Genomic DNA, 18237 nt, shown 5'->3' on the forward strand with positions numbered 1-18237 from the left:
CCCCCACATACACCCCACACGAAATATAATTTATATTAAAATATATACAAGTGACCCTGACCCCCTCCCCGGAAACACTGTCGGTGGCAGACAACACACTCGAGGTCCAAGTTTGTTCTCAAATTGTTCTCTATGTACTTAATTCTTGAAAATTTTTGTTTAAAATTTGATAGGTACTTTGATACAAAAGTTTTAATATTAGGAAATTCTTCCGTAGACAAAAAGATCTCCGCGGGCCGGATGAGAAGACCTTGCGGGCCGCATTCAGCCCGCGGGCCGTAGTTTGGAGACCCCTGATTTAAATAAATAATTTCCTATCTTTTATTTCCAATTGAGGGGAATATATACATAAAATAAACAGACCGAAACGACAAACCCAATTTCTGTCATTTTATTACCTTATCTATACAAACATTAATTAACTAAAAACATATCGATCTATGACTTGTTTGAAGCACTCAAATAGTTTACAATTGTATTAACCTTGATCTCTTATCATCAACAATCAAATTAAAACACCCATAAGCCTTTTGTATGTAGATACAAAGGTTGGTACATGCAAGCATTATTTAGATAAATAAAAATATTTTTGCATCGCGTCGTGCAACAACCGAAACCCTCGAGCTAAACAACAACAAAACATTCAATTTATTTTCCTTTTCGCATTGTTTCTGCAGTCAATATGATAGTAATTTCTAATCCCAACAGGAAATTGCGGTATTATCTTCACAGTTACTAGAAGCTGTTTAGTGACAGCTGCGTAATGTCACCGTATATTGTGACAACTCTCAATCTCTCCATGTAATAAATCGCGCTATATAAGACAGTATGTTGGGTATTGTTTGATTGTCATTTCAACAAGAGACAGAAATAAGGAAAATTGCATTCACTGGTAGGCTCTTTTATTTTATAAGTTAAAATATATAAAGCCTATGCAAATTTAATTTTATGCATTGATATTAAAATGTTTGTAGCTATTTAATCAGTTACAGAGATTAAATTTTGATTAAAAGAGTATTTAATTTACAACTAAATGTATTAATATTTATGTTACCGAGTCTATTTACTTGTAGTGCCAAATGTTACCGATTTCACTGCTGACAGCGCCAAATGTTACCGAGTGTATTTACTCGTGCTACCTTTGACCAGCACACAACATCGACCACAATATAGATACTCGGAAATGCAGGTTTACATTGATCTCTTTATTACATGAATCAATAGAAATGCTCCACATAACAATGCACCAATGTTCCACAAGAATACAATGAACCAACTGACCCCCACTGTCCTCACTAGTCCTCACATAACAGAATGCACGTGTCCATAATTCCTATCCTCACATAACACAATACGTCTACACCGTTCGGCTTCCAACTTGGTACTGCCTCTCTCTACCAGTCGCCTTCCCATCATCCCCTCGTATACGTAATCATTACCATTTGTTGCATCAGAACTATTAACTGCGCAGCGGCCTGGTGTTCGTTATCAGTCCTGCAACTGTTGCATCAGACTGTAATACGTTCTTACAATAGTATGGTAACTACCCTAGTTACATCCACCCCCGCCTTTTTTTGTGTGTTTTCAACCACAAACAACGCTTGGCAGGTGCACTCCTTCAATGTCAAACGCAACACCGTAAAAAAAATTTAACTGTTCCACTCATTGTCAATGTCGTCATATTCGTATAAGATTGACAGTTATCCCTATTTCAACATATCAAATGTGTCTACATCATATTCCTCAGACACAAAGCAGTTCTAGAATTCACATCCACCTTTTTTCGTTTGGTGTCTTCACCAGTTCAATTTTATAGCTTTTGAACAGTCTGTTCTCATCCCAGCGCGACCATGAAAGAATTGATGGTTGCTGACGAAAAATTTCGTATTCTTTCTGTTTCTCAAACTTCTCCGCGGACCACTTATCTGATGGTCTACTGTCTCTCTGCTTCTGGGAGGATCGGGATCCTCATTGTTGCCGTTATCCTCCACTTGTGTATCGCTGTTGTGCTGTTGATGGTGACATGGTTCCGGGATGGGTATGTGAATTTCCGTTGTAGTTTCCGGTTCCCTAATTGTCTTAGGTTTCTTTGTGTGTAAATGCTCTTCTTGACTATGCCAATATTTCTTTAATTGAGCAATATTCGCCCACCGATCCGGTTTGGTGTGATTGGTGGGTCTTATTTTAAAGGGGCCACCTGCTACTTTAGGCATCTCTACGACTTGCCATATCTCCTGTCCCCAGAGGTCGTGGATTTTGTTTCTGCCTAATGGGTGGCTACGCAGTAATACTTTGTCGTTTAGTTGGAGTGGCGGGTCTTTTGTCTGTACCCGCGGTTTTCTTCGCCGTGCTTCATGTTCTAGTCTTCCTTGTACTACCCTGTACATTTCTCTTATTCGTCTCATATGTTCATTCACATATTCCAGTGCGGTGTATGAGCCAGTCATACTTTCCTTTTTTCCTAGGAACAAGTCAAGAGGGAGTTGAGCCTCCCGTCCGAACAGTAACATGTGTGGCGAAAAGCCGGTCGTGGCATGGGGGGTGCAGTTGTATAGATATACCAACTCTGGGAGAAAATCAGGCCAACGTTTTTTCTGTTCAGGTTCTAGAGTACGCAGCAAATCATGCATGCTGCGGTTGAACCGCTCGCACTGTCCGTTTCCTTTAGGATTATATGTGGTTGTTCTAGATTTGTTGATCCCGTAGTGGCTGCACAGTTGGTTAATTACTTCTGACTCGAAGGCCCTTCCTTGGTCAGAGTGTAATTGTCTTGGTATGCCATATTTGATGAACCAGTGTTCTATTAAGACCTTTGCCACTGTTTTAGCCGTCTGATCTCGTGTGGGCACCGCGACAGTCCATTTGGTGAATACGTCAGTCATCACCAACACATGTTCCGTCCCATCCGATGATTGCTCCAACGACGTAAAGTCCATAGCCACAATCTCTAGTGGTTTTGTCGCCAGTAGGTGTCCTGATGGCTGTCTCATTTTGACAACTGGCATTTTCGCATGCTGACACCTCACACAAGCCTCACAATGGCGTTTGACCTCCATCTCCATGTTGGGCCAGTAGCACCGCCGTCGTAATATTTTGTGCGTCCTGTCCTGACCCTGGTGTCCCGCCCTGTCATGTGCCAACTTTAGCACTTCTTCTCGTAATTGTCCAGGCACCACCACCTGGTGTATTGTCCCGTCTATTTGGTCATGAATTCTCCGCATGAGAACACCATCCTTTATACTGAGACGGCCCCACTGACTCAGTAGTTTCTTTGTTTCCCGACCAAACTGTTCTCTTTCCCTTCTTCTTGGGAATTTTTGTTCCTGGACGTATTTCAACAGCGGCTGTAAGCCACTATCCGTTCTCTGGGCATCTCTTATCTCTTTATTATTAAGGCAATTAAAATCACTGATGTCCATATGACGGGGCTCTGTGGATATGTGCTCCACCGCAGTCTGCCCGTTTTGCATCACTTGCACCCCGTGAGGGATATCTGTTGACGCTCTGACCTCACATATTCCTGTCAGCGTTTCTTCCTCGTCGCCCGGTCTCTCGTAAGGATTCCTTGATAAAGCGTCCGCATTGCCATTGGACCGCCCCGGGCGATATTTTATCTCTAGGTCAAAGAGTGCCAATTCTGCTGCCCATCGCTGTTCGATGGATCCCAACTTTGCTGTCTGTAAGTGACTCAGGGGGTTATTGTCAGTGTATACCACACATTTAGCACCTAATAAATAGTCCCTGAATTTTTCAGTCACAGCCCATTTCAATGTCAAAAGTTCTAGTTTCATGGCGCTGTAATTTGTCATATTCTTCTCTGATTCCTTCAGAGCCCGACTGGCATACGCAATAACCCTGAAACCTTGCTCTTGTTGTTGTGATAGTACAGCTCCCAGACCTTTAGAGCTGGCGTCAATTTCTAGCCGAAATGGTTTGTCAAAGTCTGCGTATCCTAATATCGGCGCCTCTGTCAAAGCATTTTTCAGTAGCTTAAACGAGTTCAGGCATTCCTCAGTCCATAATTCACCTATCAGTTGTGTTTTGCCTTTCTTTTTCTCCTTACTGTGTTTCTTTGTCAATTTGTTTACCAAGTCATGCAACGGTGCGGCAATTTTTGCAAAACCAGGTACAAATTTTCTATTTACTTCTTCAGATAACAGACACTTTAAAGATGAACATTTCTCCTGTGCTTTTAATTTGCATGAACTTTCCCTATCCAGTTTCATGGTTAATCTTGAGATCTCATTATTAAGTCTACCAATTTCTTCCTCATCATTTTTCTTAGCCAACAAATTGTTCACTTGAAACTTTTCAACATCCAAGTTCATTTCACAGTTCATTTTTTCTATTATTAACAAGTCTTTTGAATTCTTAAGTTCTTCCACCAAGACTATAGTATCTGTTAGCTTAGTTTCACAATTCTGAAGTTCAGAAAGCTTCAAATCTAATTTTTCTCGTGTAATTTGAAGTTCTTTTTCAATATCTGATAATTTCTCTTCAAGTTTTGTTTGAGACTCTTTCATTGTTTGTCCCCTTTTGTTTCTTAAGCCATAACCTCGCCACTCTGTAGCCTTGACTTGCCTTACAGAGGGCGATCGTTTCACCGGACAGTACCGTGCCATATGTCCGGGCTGTGAGCAGGACAGGCAGATTGGTCGACCGTCAGCTGTCCACTGGAGTGATGGACCAGCAGGTCGCGGCTGTCCAACCTGTCTATGTTTTGTCCCGTTTTTGCCCTGATTCTCTGCTGTTGACCTGCTTTCTAACCTCTTCAATCGTTGGTCAACCTTATCCAGGTGGGCCAACAGTTGAGCCATCATGGTTTCCATCGTGCCGGTCCCTGTGGGTGGGGATTGTTTCTGTTCCGGCACAGAGACTTTGTCTACCGAACAGTTCGATTGGTCCCCATCCTCGGACCTGCGCATCGCTGAGTTCCTGACCTGAAGGAAGGTCAACTGTGGGTCTTTGTAGACCTCTTCCTTCAAATCTCTCCTTAAGATGGGGGTTGCTAGCCCCTCGATGAAATGGTCCCTCAGTAGGCGCACATCAATGTCGGGTGTTTTACCCTTTACCGCATCAAAGGCCCTGTTCATTCGGTGTGAATATTCCATCACACTCTCCGCCTTTTTCTGCTTTAAGCCTACGAACCCCGATAGCAGTTGCGATCCCGACCGTCTCTCCCCAAAGGTCTCCATAATTAGATCTAGCACCTTATCTGGATCTGTTTTGGTGGTTTTATCGTGGCATTTGACCTCTGCCCTAACCGTCTCTCCTATACTGCCCATCAACAATCTTAATCTTTCCTCTGGTGACATATATCTCGAGGCCCAGGCAGCCCTGACCTCTTCACTGAACCTGTTGGTTAAGGTTGGATCACCGTCCCCGTAAAATTTGTTGATGTGGGACTCTCTGGGCAGGACCACAATATGGGTCTGCTTTTCGTCCAGATTAGACATTCTAATTTTAATTCTTTGAGTAAAAAAAAAAAGACCTTTCCTACCGTGTATGTAAGAATACTTTTCCCTGTTCCTGAATGTCCGAATTCACACACACGAAACACAGTTATTAACTAGGTTGACTATGGGTGCCCTAGCAGCTGGTCTAGTTGAATTCTTCTGCTCGACAACGCCAAATGTTACCGAGTCTATTTGCTTGTAGTGCCAAATGTTACCGATTTCACTGCTGACAGCGCCAAATGTTACCGAGTGTATTTACTCGTGCTACCTTTGACCAGCACACAACATCGACCACAATATAGATACTCGGAAATGCAGGTTTACATTGATCTCTTTATTACATGAATCAATAGAAATGCTCCACATAACAATGCACCAATGTTCCACAAGAATACAATGAACCAACTGACCCCCACTGTCCTCACTAGTCCTCACATAACAGAATGCACGTGTCCATAATTCCTATCCTCACATAACACAATACGTCTACACCGTTCGGCTTCCAACTTGGTACTGCCTCTCTCTACCAGTCGCCTTCCCATCATCCCCTCGTATACGTAATCATTACCATTTGTTGCATCAGAACTATTAACTGCGCAGCGGCCTGGTGTTCGTTATCAGTCCTGCAACTGTTGCATCAGACTGTAATACGTTCTTACAATAGTATGGTAACTACCCTAGTTACATCTAGTATAAAAATATTTTCCCCCTTGTTGGTATGTTTTTTAACGTCGATTCGATATATACATGTTTAAGCATCAGTGCAATAATCTCTAGTCAATGCCTCTAAATCATGCCCTCGAGAATTCATAAGGTTATGAATAAATACTGAAATTATAAGCCGATACATACAACAATAATGCCGATATTTGAAAATCGTGCAAGTAATTGTTTAGGAAATAACAATTTGAAAAGGGTGTGTGGGGGGGGGGGGGGAGTCTTCTAATGGATTTGGCTGTTGCTATGTGTGGCGAGTATATATACCCCCACCCCAACTACTTATGTGATGAAAAAAACTACGCTTGTCAATATATTAAGATTGTCTTATATTCTTCCGCTATTCTATTAAACGTAAACATTATAATTACACATAACATGACGTTTTTTCCTCAGGTTCTCTGATGAAGATGTTGTTGAGAGCGGTCACTGTCATGGCTGTTCTGGTTCACATGGTGGACGCCGGATGTAGCAGGTCTGACTGGTGGGCGAGTCTGGACAGACAGGGGCTATCGAAGTGCAGCGGGGGTGACGATTTCATTTCCGGTTTCTATAGAAACGACCGGAAGAGCTGGGACGACGACCCGTTACAGTTGCTGGAAGAGGCCGAGTGCTGTAGCCGAGTGTCCCCTTGGACGAACTCAAAATCCCAGGTCGTGAATGCTGATTGGTGGATAACATTTGACAGATCAAACTCTTGGGGTTACTGCCCGGCTGGGTATTTTTTGAACGGGATATATAGAAGTCAGGATAATAAAGGTTTGCTGTATAATATAGAAGAAGGAAGATGCTCTAAACCCGCGGATCACCCAGCATACCACGGGCACTGCTACGATCACGATATCTCCATTTGTTTTGACAATAAAGGAATTTGTAAATGTAACAGTGACTACTACGTCACAGGTTTATACCGCGGCGGCTGTGATAAGCTCTTCTGTCTGGAAACGCTGAGATGCTGCAAGATGGCTGATGGTCCTGAACAACTGGATGAGCTGTACAAAGTGAAGACGCGCATCATGGACACCACAATGGCTGATATAGCTTATCTAGCGCATTACCTGGGTTATGCTTGGTGCTCGGGCTGTAGAGCCCCGTACGTTGGCGAAGATTTTAGAAGAAGTGGCGACACATGGAACGCTGATAAAAGCGGGCGTTGTGAGGGATACATGAGCGATAAACGGTTAAACATGGCGTATGGAGACTGGAGTTTTGGTATCAAAGATATCAAATACGGAACTCCTGTAATTCAAGAACTGGCACCGGAAACGATTGATTCTGGAACTATATTCAACAATGACCCGACAGAGGCGACGAAGACCATCACGCGATCTGAGACCAGTGTCCGTAGCGTCGCCCACACTACGACCAGCTCTTGGAAATATGGCCACGAGCTGAACGTCCAGGTCAGCTACACGCCGCCTGAAGCCACGGGTGGAGTGGGTGGCTCCATTGGTTACAAATTTAACTACGAGACAACCACAAGCACGACCGACGAAACTAAGAAAGAACAGTCAAGGACATTTTCGGTCAGCACTTCCAAGACTTTAGCCCCTAATTCCGCTTCCAAATGGAGCCTTGTCCTGTCCAAAACCAGAACCTCTATGACCTACACGGCTACAATAATCGTCAAGTTTTCAACGGAGCTTCAGGGTTTTCTACGTTGGGGTGGTGGCGCTAGCAGTATCGATACCAATTACCATTACCAGTATCGCGGTAGTGGAGATCGCCCAACGTTCAACTACAGATTCGGAGATTCCAGCACGCCTTTCTACACGGCGCTGAAGAGACAGAGCGATACCAACTCCCAGCCTTGGTTGTGGAACGACATGAAAAACGCGTACCCTAACGCACAAAATTTCATCAACGACCTGAGTAATGAGAACAGGTACGTCTTCACCATCACCGGAAGGTTCGATGACGTCATCGGCAAACACGCCGAGTTCCGCTGGGACTCGGTGAGTGTGGGCAGGAGGTCGGATGACGTGGAGGACACCGGTCCGGATGAGATCTTCCAGAACTCCACGCACGTGGCTAAGCCTCTCCCTAACGATGTCCCTCCTGTGACACTCAAGCCTCCACATGTTGATGTTACGGTGAAGAACCAAGTCAAGTTGGAACAGCTTAAGCCATCCGGCTCGTAAGGCACCTAGCAATTAAAAAAAAATTAAGCAATAAAGCAACCCAGAAAAATGTATTGTTTTTTAAATTATTTCTTTCAGCTTTTTCGAGTAATTTTTCCAAGGGATTAAATTATAAAGTCAGTTTTTTTTTGTTTTTAAACACCAGAACATGTTTAAATAATTTTGCCATTTTCGGCACATGAAATTTAATTATTAAAAAATAAAACAAGATATTTAAAAGAAATTTCTGTAGTCCTGGTAATCCAATAAAACATCCGCCATTTTCAATTAGTCTTCACTTTTAAAAAACCATAAGGCTTTTTACAAGCTTTTATTTAACTCACTTCCTCGTTAGTCGCCAGTCGTCAGTCGTCAGTCGTAAGTCTAGACCGAAACGCAGGAGTGAAAATTCGGAAACTTCTACTTGACCGATACGATTCACACTTGGCACGTGGGTCAAGACATCAGGACAATGCAATCTGAAATTAAATTTGACTTAATTGGATGCCTAATTAATTTGTTATGAATTAATTAAAATTTGGACCGAATCAATAGGCATGTCTATCCAACCACACCACACGCGTCATCACGTTCAATAGCTGCGCCATCACATTCAGTAGGCGCGCCATCACGTTCAATATACGCGCAATGGTTTTTAGTCATGTAACACTATTGTAAATAAAACATGTAAAGTACTGAAAAAAAATTCATAAAAAACGTTTTAATAACAAGCTTTTATGTAATGATGCACTAAAAAGTAGAAAATAAATTATACACTACTATTTAAATTACTATAAAGAAAAGCGTGGGTCTCTTCTCAAATATTAGTAAAGGTATTAAATAGGTACTAAAGTACTAAAGTGACCCACGCTTTTCTTTATAGTAATTTAAATAGTAGTGTATAATTTATTTTCTACTTTTTAGTGCATCATTACATAAAAGCTTGTTATTAAAACGTTTTTTATGAATTTTTTTTTTATTTATGCACTTTTAGCAATAACATTTTCACTACCTTCATTTCAGCATAGAATTTAATGAAATTCTGTCTTGACAACTTTTTGGTAGTGCTACTGTTCAGAATTCTACAAATTGCACTCGTTTTAGATTGCGAAGATTGTAAAAATGTGCATAATGTTTATCGTAAGTCTTTTATGAAAGCCATCACTAAACTCTCGTGACAAAAGTTTTATTACTACACGAAGAATACACATGAAAATGTGGTGAGAGGTATGTTATTAATGAAAAAAGGTAGTAGGTTTTTTTTAGTATTAAAAACTACGAAACGAGAAAAACAGCAACAACTAACGAAAATTATGTCAGGAAAAAATATCATTTCTGTGTCATTTGTAAAGCCAGTTGAAAACTTTTGGTGTTAGATGGCGGAAAATATGTTTTACGAATACCAGAGAAATTCAGCTTTCCAATGAAGAGCACGTTAAGATTGGGGAAAAAATATTTTTACTAGTAGGGTCATAAAATATGTTAAACAGATACATTTTATCTCTCATTAAAGTCATTATTATTTAAATAACAAATTGACAAAGAACCCAAAAGTGAAAGAATTTCATTATGACGAAAAATCAAGCTGCTAGTGATTTCTACTGAGTATGTACGTGTTTGGACAAACTAAAGGGTGCCAAATAATCTCAAGCATGGACATTTTACTACCTGAGTAAACTGGACCACCCCGTTACCCAATCTTATTATTCTGTGCAAAATTCTGTATGATTTCTCTGTATATCGCTTGATACATCCTTATATTGTGCTCTTATATATATATATATATATATATATATATATATATATATATATATATATATATATATATATATATATATATATATATATGTGTGTGTAAATATCACTAGATATTACTAAAATTCACCGCGTCTTCCGGTTTGAAAAAAAATATTTATAAAATTATATAGGCCTACTAGTCGGTACCGTGAGATCAGAAGAAAATCTGCAATATCCGTAGACTGTCCATTTGAATAAATGTGACCTTAACATGAGTCCAGCGCACACCACAGCTGGTCAGGCACAATGGCGTCTTTCTTCCGGGATCTGAGCTCGAGACTTCAGGTTTGGCAGTCAAACGTTCTACCATCCTTACTTCAACTAAGCACTACGATACGTTCATGAATTAAACATAGCAACATTTATTCCATGAAAATTAGATTTAATTTAAAAGTGGAAATATAATCAAAATTGTAGGGGACGCAACTGGTATTAAAATAAAAGTAACAAAAATAAAACAGCGTTACTTCCCTTAGAACAAAGAACTAAATCCTCAACAGAAATGGACAATCAGTGGCGAAGCGAGGTCGGGTGTCACCCGGTGCTGCACTTAAAGGTGTCACCCCCCCCCCCCCCAGAGGCGTAGCGACCCTTCCCGGGGACAAACTTTCAAGTTTTCGATTTGCACCCACCCCCCTCAAACTTTCGATTTGCACCCCACCTCAAGTTTTCGATTTGCAGCCCCCCCCCTCAAACTTTCGATTTGCACCCCCCCCCCCTGAAGTTTTTCTCTATATAATTTGCTAGTTTTTGCCTTGGTGTCACCACCTTAAATGGAGTCACCCGGTGCGTACCGCACCCCCGTCCCCCCCCCCCCCCCGCTCGCTACGCCCCTGTGGACAATAACGAGAATAGTCTCAAAAGGTTCATGAAATATTGTTAAAATCGTGTGCGGTGTTATTAAAAACAACGTGGTTATAACAACTTTATTGTGTGTTCAACTTAAGATTGAATGTATTTCATATATTTAATATTTTAGGTAACGAAACAAAATTGTAAAAAAGTGTTAAACATTTAGATTTTTTTTTTTCATTTTTATCAGTAAAGATGTACATAAACGACTTAACTAGGTCACCTTGTTTAAAAGAAAACTTAGTTTATTTAAACATTTTATCGGCAAAGTTTTGATAGGAAATTACTACAAAGTGGGGTTTACATAACATCGATCACTGAGTTTCCGTACAGCCAATCAATGCTTGTCTTACGAAAGTGAAACTTACGTGACAACTTAGACGAGATAAAACTAAAAATAAATTTGGCCTTAAACACAAAAATAATATTTTCAAGGTCCCTGCATTTGCAAATTTTATAACATATAAAATCAATTAAACGTTTTCAAGCTCATCATCTCAGTTTTTTATTTTTTATTTTTTTAAATTAAAATTTTTTTGTTAGAAAGGAATGTTTACATTTTTTAAAAAAATAGTGCGTTATATAAAAACATATTTGTTCAAGAATATTTAATTGAACATTTTGACTGCTCCAGAGAGTAATGATAAGCAATTATTGTGAGCGTTAACAGAACAACCTTCACAGAAAAATCTCTCAGGTTTCTGAATGATCTCCGTATTATAAACACTGTTGTAAGTATTGTTTAGAGTTAGTATATGGCCTCTGGTTTAGATAACTGACCAATCTAGAAATGTACTTATTAACCTAATGTCCTTTGTTTCAATTTCCAGAGGAAATTACATTTCGGTAGACCATATCTGAACACCAAAAGCATACATCAATAACATACACACACAGTAATTAGATCATATCATCATTATTAAAAAAAACATCCTATAAATTGGTATTTGGCAAGCGTGAATAATTTCTATACTGTTCTGTTCGTGAGTCGCCTAGTTGTACTTGGTGCTTGGTGGAGGAGATAACAGATGGCCACACCTTTCCTTCAGATACAAACAGACGCAAAACAAGATGAGCTACTGAACCGATGATGTTTTAAACAGAACATTAAAGGGTTAACGTTGTATTGTCTTCTCTTTTTAGCGCAATTTCCATACTGACAATTGCGATTATTAATTCGTTATTTTTGGATGGATGGATGGATGGATGGATGGATGGATGGATGGATGGATGGATGGATGGATGGATGGATGGATGGATGGATGGATGGATGGATGGATGGATGGATGGATGGATGGATGGATGGATGGATGGATGGAAGGATGGATGGATGGATGGATGGATGGATGGATGGATGGATGGATGGATGGATGGATGGATGGATGGATGGATGGATGGATGGATGGATGGATGGATGGATGGATGGATGGATGGATGGATGGATGGATGGATGGATGGATGGATGGATGGATGGATGGATGGATGGATGGATGGATGGATGGATGGATGGATGGATGGATGGATGGATGGATGGATGGATGGATGGATGGATGGATGGATGGATGGATGGATGGATGGATGGATGGATGGATGGATGGATGGATGGATGGATGGATGGATGGATGGGTGGGTGGATGGATGGATGGATGGATGGATGGATGGATGGATGGATGGATGGATGGATGGATGGATGGATGGATGGATGGATGGATGGATGGATGGATGTGTGTCAGCAACTTTAAGTCGTATCTCCTCCTCAACGAAGCAATATAGAGGACTAGTTCCAAAAGCAAATATATTAAGCAAGTTCCGAGGATGATTTTGGGCCAAAAAAATTCCCGGGTTTCCTTCCTTGATTTCCCGGAAAAGCAAAAAACCTCGAAAAAAATGCAGTTTTTGGCCCATATCTCGGCAACCAGACCACTTTGCGACTTGAAACATTTACCAATCGATTCCTGCCATAATTTAGAACAATATTGCCAAAGAAGTTTTCAAAAATATCTTTTCTTTTGGTCACAAAAAATTAATTAAAGAAATTGCGCTTAAATTGTCACTAGACTTTTTAGTAACTTGTTTTGGCTCTTTCAAACCAGATGTAGCCTGAGTTGAGGGGGATAGTGTGGTCAAGAGGCATCACACACGACCACTATCTCTAGTTCAGATCCAGAGCTGAAGTTCATAGGAAAAAAGTAATTACAAAATTTAATCTTCGTGTATAGTTGACTAGATTTAAAAAAAAGTTGTTGAAACATCTTAGTCTACAAGATAAAGACCTGTGTTTCTTCCAGTGTAGTGCCCCCCCCCCCCTCAAGCTTTCAATTTGCACCTCCTCAACCTTTCAATTTATTTTCCAACCCATTTTGGCGCCCCCTAAGGTCGGCGCCCGGGGACATATGTCCCCCCCCCCCCGCCCCCCTCGCTACGCTACTGGCAGACACTGTTAAAAGGATATATTTTCTATAAAAATTCCATTTCGTTGGGGGGGGGGGGGGGGGCGGTAGACTCTCTTTTGGGGTGGTGGGGGGGGGGGGGAAAGCCTGGAAGAAACACCGATACAGACTGCGAGCCCTGTAATGAGGCTCAATAATTATATCATCAAACTAAACTAGACGATCCTCGTTGAAGAGAGCGAATTCATGTCCGTTCATTCCAATTAGACTTGTTAAAAGGTAGTTTAATCGTTAGACACAACACTTTAACTGTTGTGCATAAAGTTAATTCAATTTGTCTAATCATCCGCTACACTAATTAAAACACCCTCTTCTCACTTGTTTCTACCGCCAACTGTCTCTTAATTTATTCTGTACTCGTCGCGTCATAGAATCACTACACACATTCCATCAAACAGATTAAACAAAAACAAATACAGCAATCCAAATAGCTCTAGTGGGCATTGTTTCAAAACATTGGACTTAGATGGACAATAAGACACAAAGCTTTATAATCCCTTCGTAGTCTTATAATCCTAGCTTCTTAAAAATTATCTATTATCTTCCTATACGTGTTCTTGTGATTATGTTACAGTTAAGAATTGTCCAGTGTTAGTGGTCATTATTAGATCTCCTCAGCATGCTTTGGGGCATACATAAATGACGTCACGCTTTTTTGACGATTTTTACCTCCCCCCTCCCCTCCGTCACACATCGTCACAAAAAGCCACCCCCCTATAATGACGTAACACCTCAGCCTACAACCCCCCCCCCTCAAAATTGCAGTTGAATGTTTTTTTAAAACATCTATACTTTTCCAAAATATTGTCTGAACACTGTCAAAATAGAGTATTTTAATGAATTCCTATTACAATTTATTAAAATAGTTTTCTAAAACGCGAAATAATGTCTAAAATTCGTTTTCTAATATTTCTTTTTTATAATGCAAAAGTGTGACATCGCACCATCTGACCCCTCCCCCCCCCCCACTCCCCCTCATAACACCGTCCCAAAATTACGAAGCCCCCTCCCGCCCACGAATGGACGACCCCTTTGAACTGCCAGCCCTTGTTCATAAATGATCGTAAAAAATAATTCCTTTTCATGGTTAATTTATTTGTTAATTAGATTTGAGAGTTAAAACATACATAAAATAAACTGACCGTAAATACAAACACAAATTGCTTTTATATTATTATTATTAGCAAACAACAGACCCTAATAAAATACGTTCCAAAAGCACTAAAACAGTTCATACTCGTTGTCGCATTTATTAGTCTTTTATCAACAACAATCAAATCACAACACAAGTAAGCCTAGTGTAGGTAGATACAAAAAGTTCAAAAGGTTTTTATATCATATATAACATTTGTATATCGCGTACAAACGAAAAGCCCTAGAGCTAAACGACTATAAAGAAAACTTTTCAGCAAATTAATTCTTTTTGCACATAAAATGGTCGTTATTTCTAACCCTTAAAGGTAATTACGGAAGTAATTATATTGATTGGAAAGTGCTTAGGCGATAGCTGAGTTGAATCACTTTATTGTAAGTATTAGCATTGTCGCGTTGTAATGTATGCATCTATATAATACAGGTGTTTTTTGTGTACTAAAACTGTTTATTCGACAGAAGGCAGCAACGACATAGAACAGTAAGGAAAATTACATTTAACGGTAAACACTTTTTTGATAACTATATATATATATATATATATATATATATATATATATATATATATATATATATATATATAGTACCACACTCCAATAGCCCCCCTGGATGCACATTGCCCATGGTTAATAATGTGATAGGGGATGTTATATCATTTTAATATAAATAAACTGGTAGGCTATACACCATTGAACACAGTTGTGTATTTCATCATGGAAAACAATTGTTGTGACTTGCATTGTTTTACTCTCTTTGGCCATTCCGCTTGACTTCAAGAAGGGGTAAAGGGCGGTTTTTTTAAATATTTGAATTGATGAAATAATTGTCAAATGATTTTTAAAGGCTTATATTCAATACAAAAAAATTGAAATGAGTGTAATCGATGGTTTCTAAACGGCTTTAAGTTTTAAAATGTAAAAATAATTTTACCGCTTGCCATTAAAAAAAAAGATTTTAAGATTTGTTTTACTTTGATTACATAGACCTTTCAAGGCTATTATTACAGCGTGTGAATACATTTCTAGTTGGGTCATTTACGTTTCCACTATTTTGTTTTAATTAATCATGCAATATACAACATATTAAAAAATATAAATCTTAAAGAAAGCTACTTTATAAAAATTACTAGCCGTCCCGGCCAGGCCCTGCACTGGCCTCTGTGAAAAGGACCATGACTTGTGCATATACCCGGCATTGCCCGGGTTTAGGAGACATATTTTGTTTGGAATTAACGCTAACCAAAACCAACCAAAATCATAGCACAAAAATTGCAAACATAATACCAACGCAAACACAAACCCAACCGCAAACGCAAACACAAACACAAAGAAACACAAACGCAAACAAAAAACAAACAAACGAAAAAACCCAAATCCAAACGCAAATTCAAATCCAACCACAAACGCAAAAAAAGGAAACACAAACGCACATACAAATAGAAACACAAATGCAAACCTAAACGCAAACAATAACTCAAAATAATGCAAATAAACGCAACATAAACACAAACTTAAATGCAAACATAAACGCAAGGTGCTTACAGTTTAGCCCGAGGCGCCAAATCGCACCATGCTGGGGCGCCGGCGGAACCGCCTGATTCAACTTATAATTATATTTAGTATAATTAATTTAGATGATGAGCACTTTACATATATCACACGATCAAGTCTATTTTTTTGCTATATTACTTTGTAATCAAGCGTCCACTGTCCGCTACATACAGAATTCAACTTTATATATTAGACGACAGAACCTTAAATGTTGTTTTTTTTTCCTCAGATTCTCCGATGAAGATGTTGTTGAGAGCGGTCACTGTCATGGCTGTTCTGGTTCACATGGTGGACGCCGGATGTAGCAGATCTGACTGGTGGGCGAGTCTGGACAGGCAGGGGCTATCAAAGTGCAACGGGAGTGACGATTTCATTTCCGGTTTCTATAGAAACGACCGGAAGAGCTGGGAGGACGACCCGTTACAGTTGCTGGAAGAGGCCGAGTGCTGTAGCCGAGTGTCCCCTTGGACGAATACCAACACGCAGGTCGTGATTGCAGATTGGTGGCTTACGTTTGACCAACCCAACTCCTGGGTAAACTGCCCGGCTGGATATTTTCTGAACGGCTTGTACCGAAGCCAAGACAGTAAAGGACTGCTGTTCAATATAGAAGAAGGGCGATGTTCTAAGCCTAGGAGACATCCTAGGTACTACGGACACTGCTACGATCACGATATCTCCGCTTGTTTTGACAACAAAGGGATTTGTAAATGTAACACTGATTATTATGTCACAGGTTTATACAGAGGAAGTTGTGACAAGCTCTACTGTCTGGAAACTCTGCGATGCTGCAAGATGGCTGATGGACCTGAAATACTGGATGAGCTGAGCAAGGTTAAGACGCTCACTATGGACACCACGATGTCTTCTTTGGCGTATGTAGCGCATTACCTAGGCTTTGGCTACTGCTCCGGGTGTAGAACCCCGTACGTAGGAGAAGATTTTATCAGAACCGGCGACAAATGGATCGCTGATAAAAGTAGACGCTGTGAAGGATACATGAGCGATATACGGTTAAGCATGGCCTATGGAGACTGGAGCTTTGTTATCAAGGACATTATATACGGAACTCCTGTAACTAAAGAGCTGGCACCGGAAGTTATAGATTCTGGAACCATAACTAATAATCTCCCGACAGAAATGACACAGAGTTTTATACGCTCTGAGAACAGTGTCCGTCGCGTCTCTCACACCACCAACAGCCGTTGGAAAAACGCCAACGAGCTGAACGTCCAGGTCAGCTACACGCCAGCAGACACCACAGGTATCGTCGGTGGCTCCGGAGGTTACAAATTTAACTACGAGAACAGCACAAGTACGACGGACGAGACTAACAAAGAACAGTCACGTACTTTATCGATCAGCACTTCTAAAACTATACCCCCTTATTCCGCTGCAAAATGGAGCGTTGTATTGACCAAAACAAGTACCCATGTTCCCTATATGGCTAATATCATGGTAAAGTTTTCCGCAGAGCTTACTGGGTTTCTCCGTTGGTATGGCGAATCGAATCTCTATACCAATTACCATTTTTTCTTTCGAAAAAATAATTACAACTACCCAATCCTCACATACAAATGTGGAAATTCCAGCGTTCCTTTCTACACGGCGCTGAAGAAACAGAGCGATACCAACTACCAGCCTTGGTTGTGGAACGACATGAAAAAGGCCTACCCCTACGCGCAGAGTTTCATCGACGACCTGTCTACAGAGGACTGGTACACCTTCACCCTCGCCGGCAGTTTCGATGACGTCATTGGCAAACGTGTCGAGCTCCACTGGGATACGGTAAGTCTGGGCAAGAGGTCGGATGACGCGGACGACACCGGTCCGGATGAGATCTTCCAGAACTCCACGCATGTGGCTAAGCCTCTCCCTAACGATGTCCCTCCTGTGGCCCTCAAGCCCTCAAAAGTTGGATAAGCTCAGACCCTCTGGGTCATAAGGCGATAAGATAATTTGAAATGAGTATAAACAAATATATAAGAAATTATTGTTTGTTGCTTTTATTTTGTTTGTTTTAATTAATGAATTTACTCTATTTTAACTTTCTTGAATACTGATAATATCGTAGCAGTAAATTGGTAGGGTATTTCAAATAGTGAATGGCAAAAAAATAGTCACAGAAAAAACAACAGAAAAA

At 40.4% G+C, this 18237-nt stretch overlaps 2 protein-coding genes across 2 annotated transcripts; both read left to right on the forward strand.

Annotated features, from left to right (window-relative positions):
- Nucleotides 1-850: 850 nt before the first annotated feature.
- LOC131932151 (uncharacterized) lies at nucleotides 851-8350 on the forward strand. The gene is made up of 2 exons (XM_059289021.1): nucleotides 851-892; nucleotides 6570-8350. Exon 2 carries the CDS (start codon nucleotides 6578-6580, stop codon nucleotides 8312-8314), a length of 1737 nt encoding a protein of 578 aa, XP_059145004.1. The 5' UTR covers nucleotides 851-892; nucleotides 6570-6577; the 3' UTR covers nucleotides 8315-8350.
- A 6666-nt stretch (nucleotides 8351-15016) lies between these two features.
- LOC131932152 (uncharacterized) lies at nucleotides 15017-18017 on the forward strand. Its single transcript, XM_059289022.1, has 2 exons — nucleotides 15017-15047; nucleotides 16324-18017. Exon 2 carries the CDS (start codon nucleotides 16332-16334, stop codon nucleotides 18015-18017), a length of 1686 nt encoding a protein of 561 aa, XP_059145005.1. The 5' UTR covers nucleotides 15017-15047; nucleotides 16324-16331.
- Nucleotides 18018-18237: the final 220 nt, after the last annotated feature.

The sequence above is a fragment of the Physella acuta genome, unplaced genomic scaffold (assembly GCF_028476545.2).
Source record: "Physella acuta isolate Inbredline_101_S28 unplaced genomic scaffold, ASM2847654v3 ptg002096l, whole genome shotgun sequence".
Classification (NCBI taxonomy): Eukaryota; Metazoa; Mollusca; class Gastropoda; family Physidae; genus Physella; species Physella acuta.

What these genes read in the sequence shown, in the direction of transcription:
- LOC131932151 (XM_059289021.1), top strand. Translation starts at nt 6,578, where the DNA reads ATGAAGATGTTGTTGAGAGCGGTCACTGTCATGGCTGTTCTGGTTCAC.
- LOC131932152 (XM_059289022.1), top strand. Translation starts at nt 16,332, where the DNA reads ATGAAGATGTTGTTGAGAGCGGTCACTGTCATGGCTGTTCTGGTTCAC.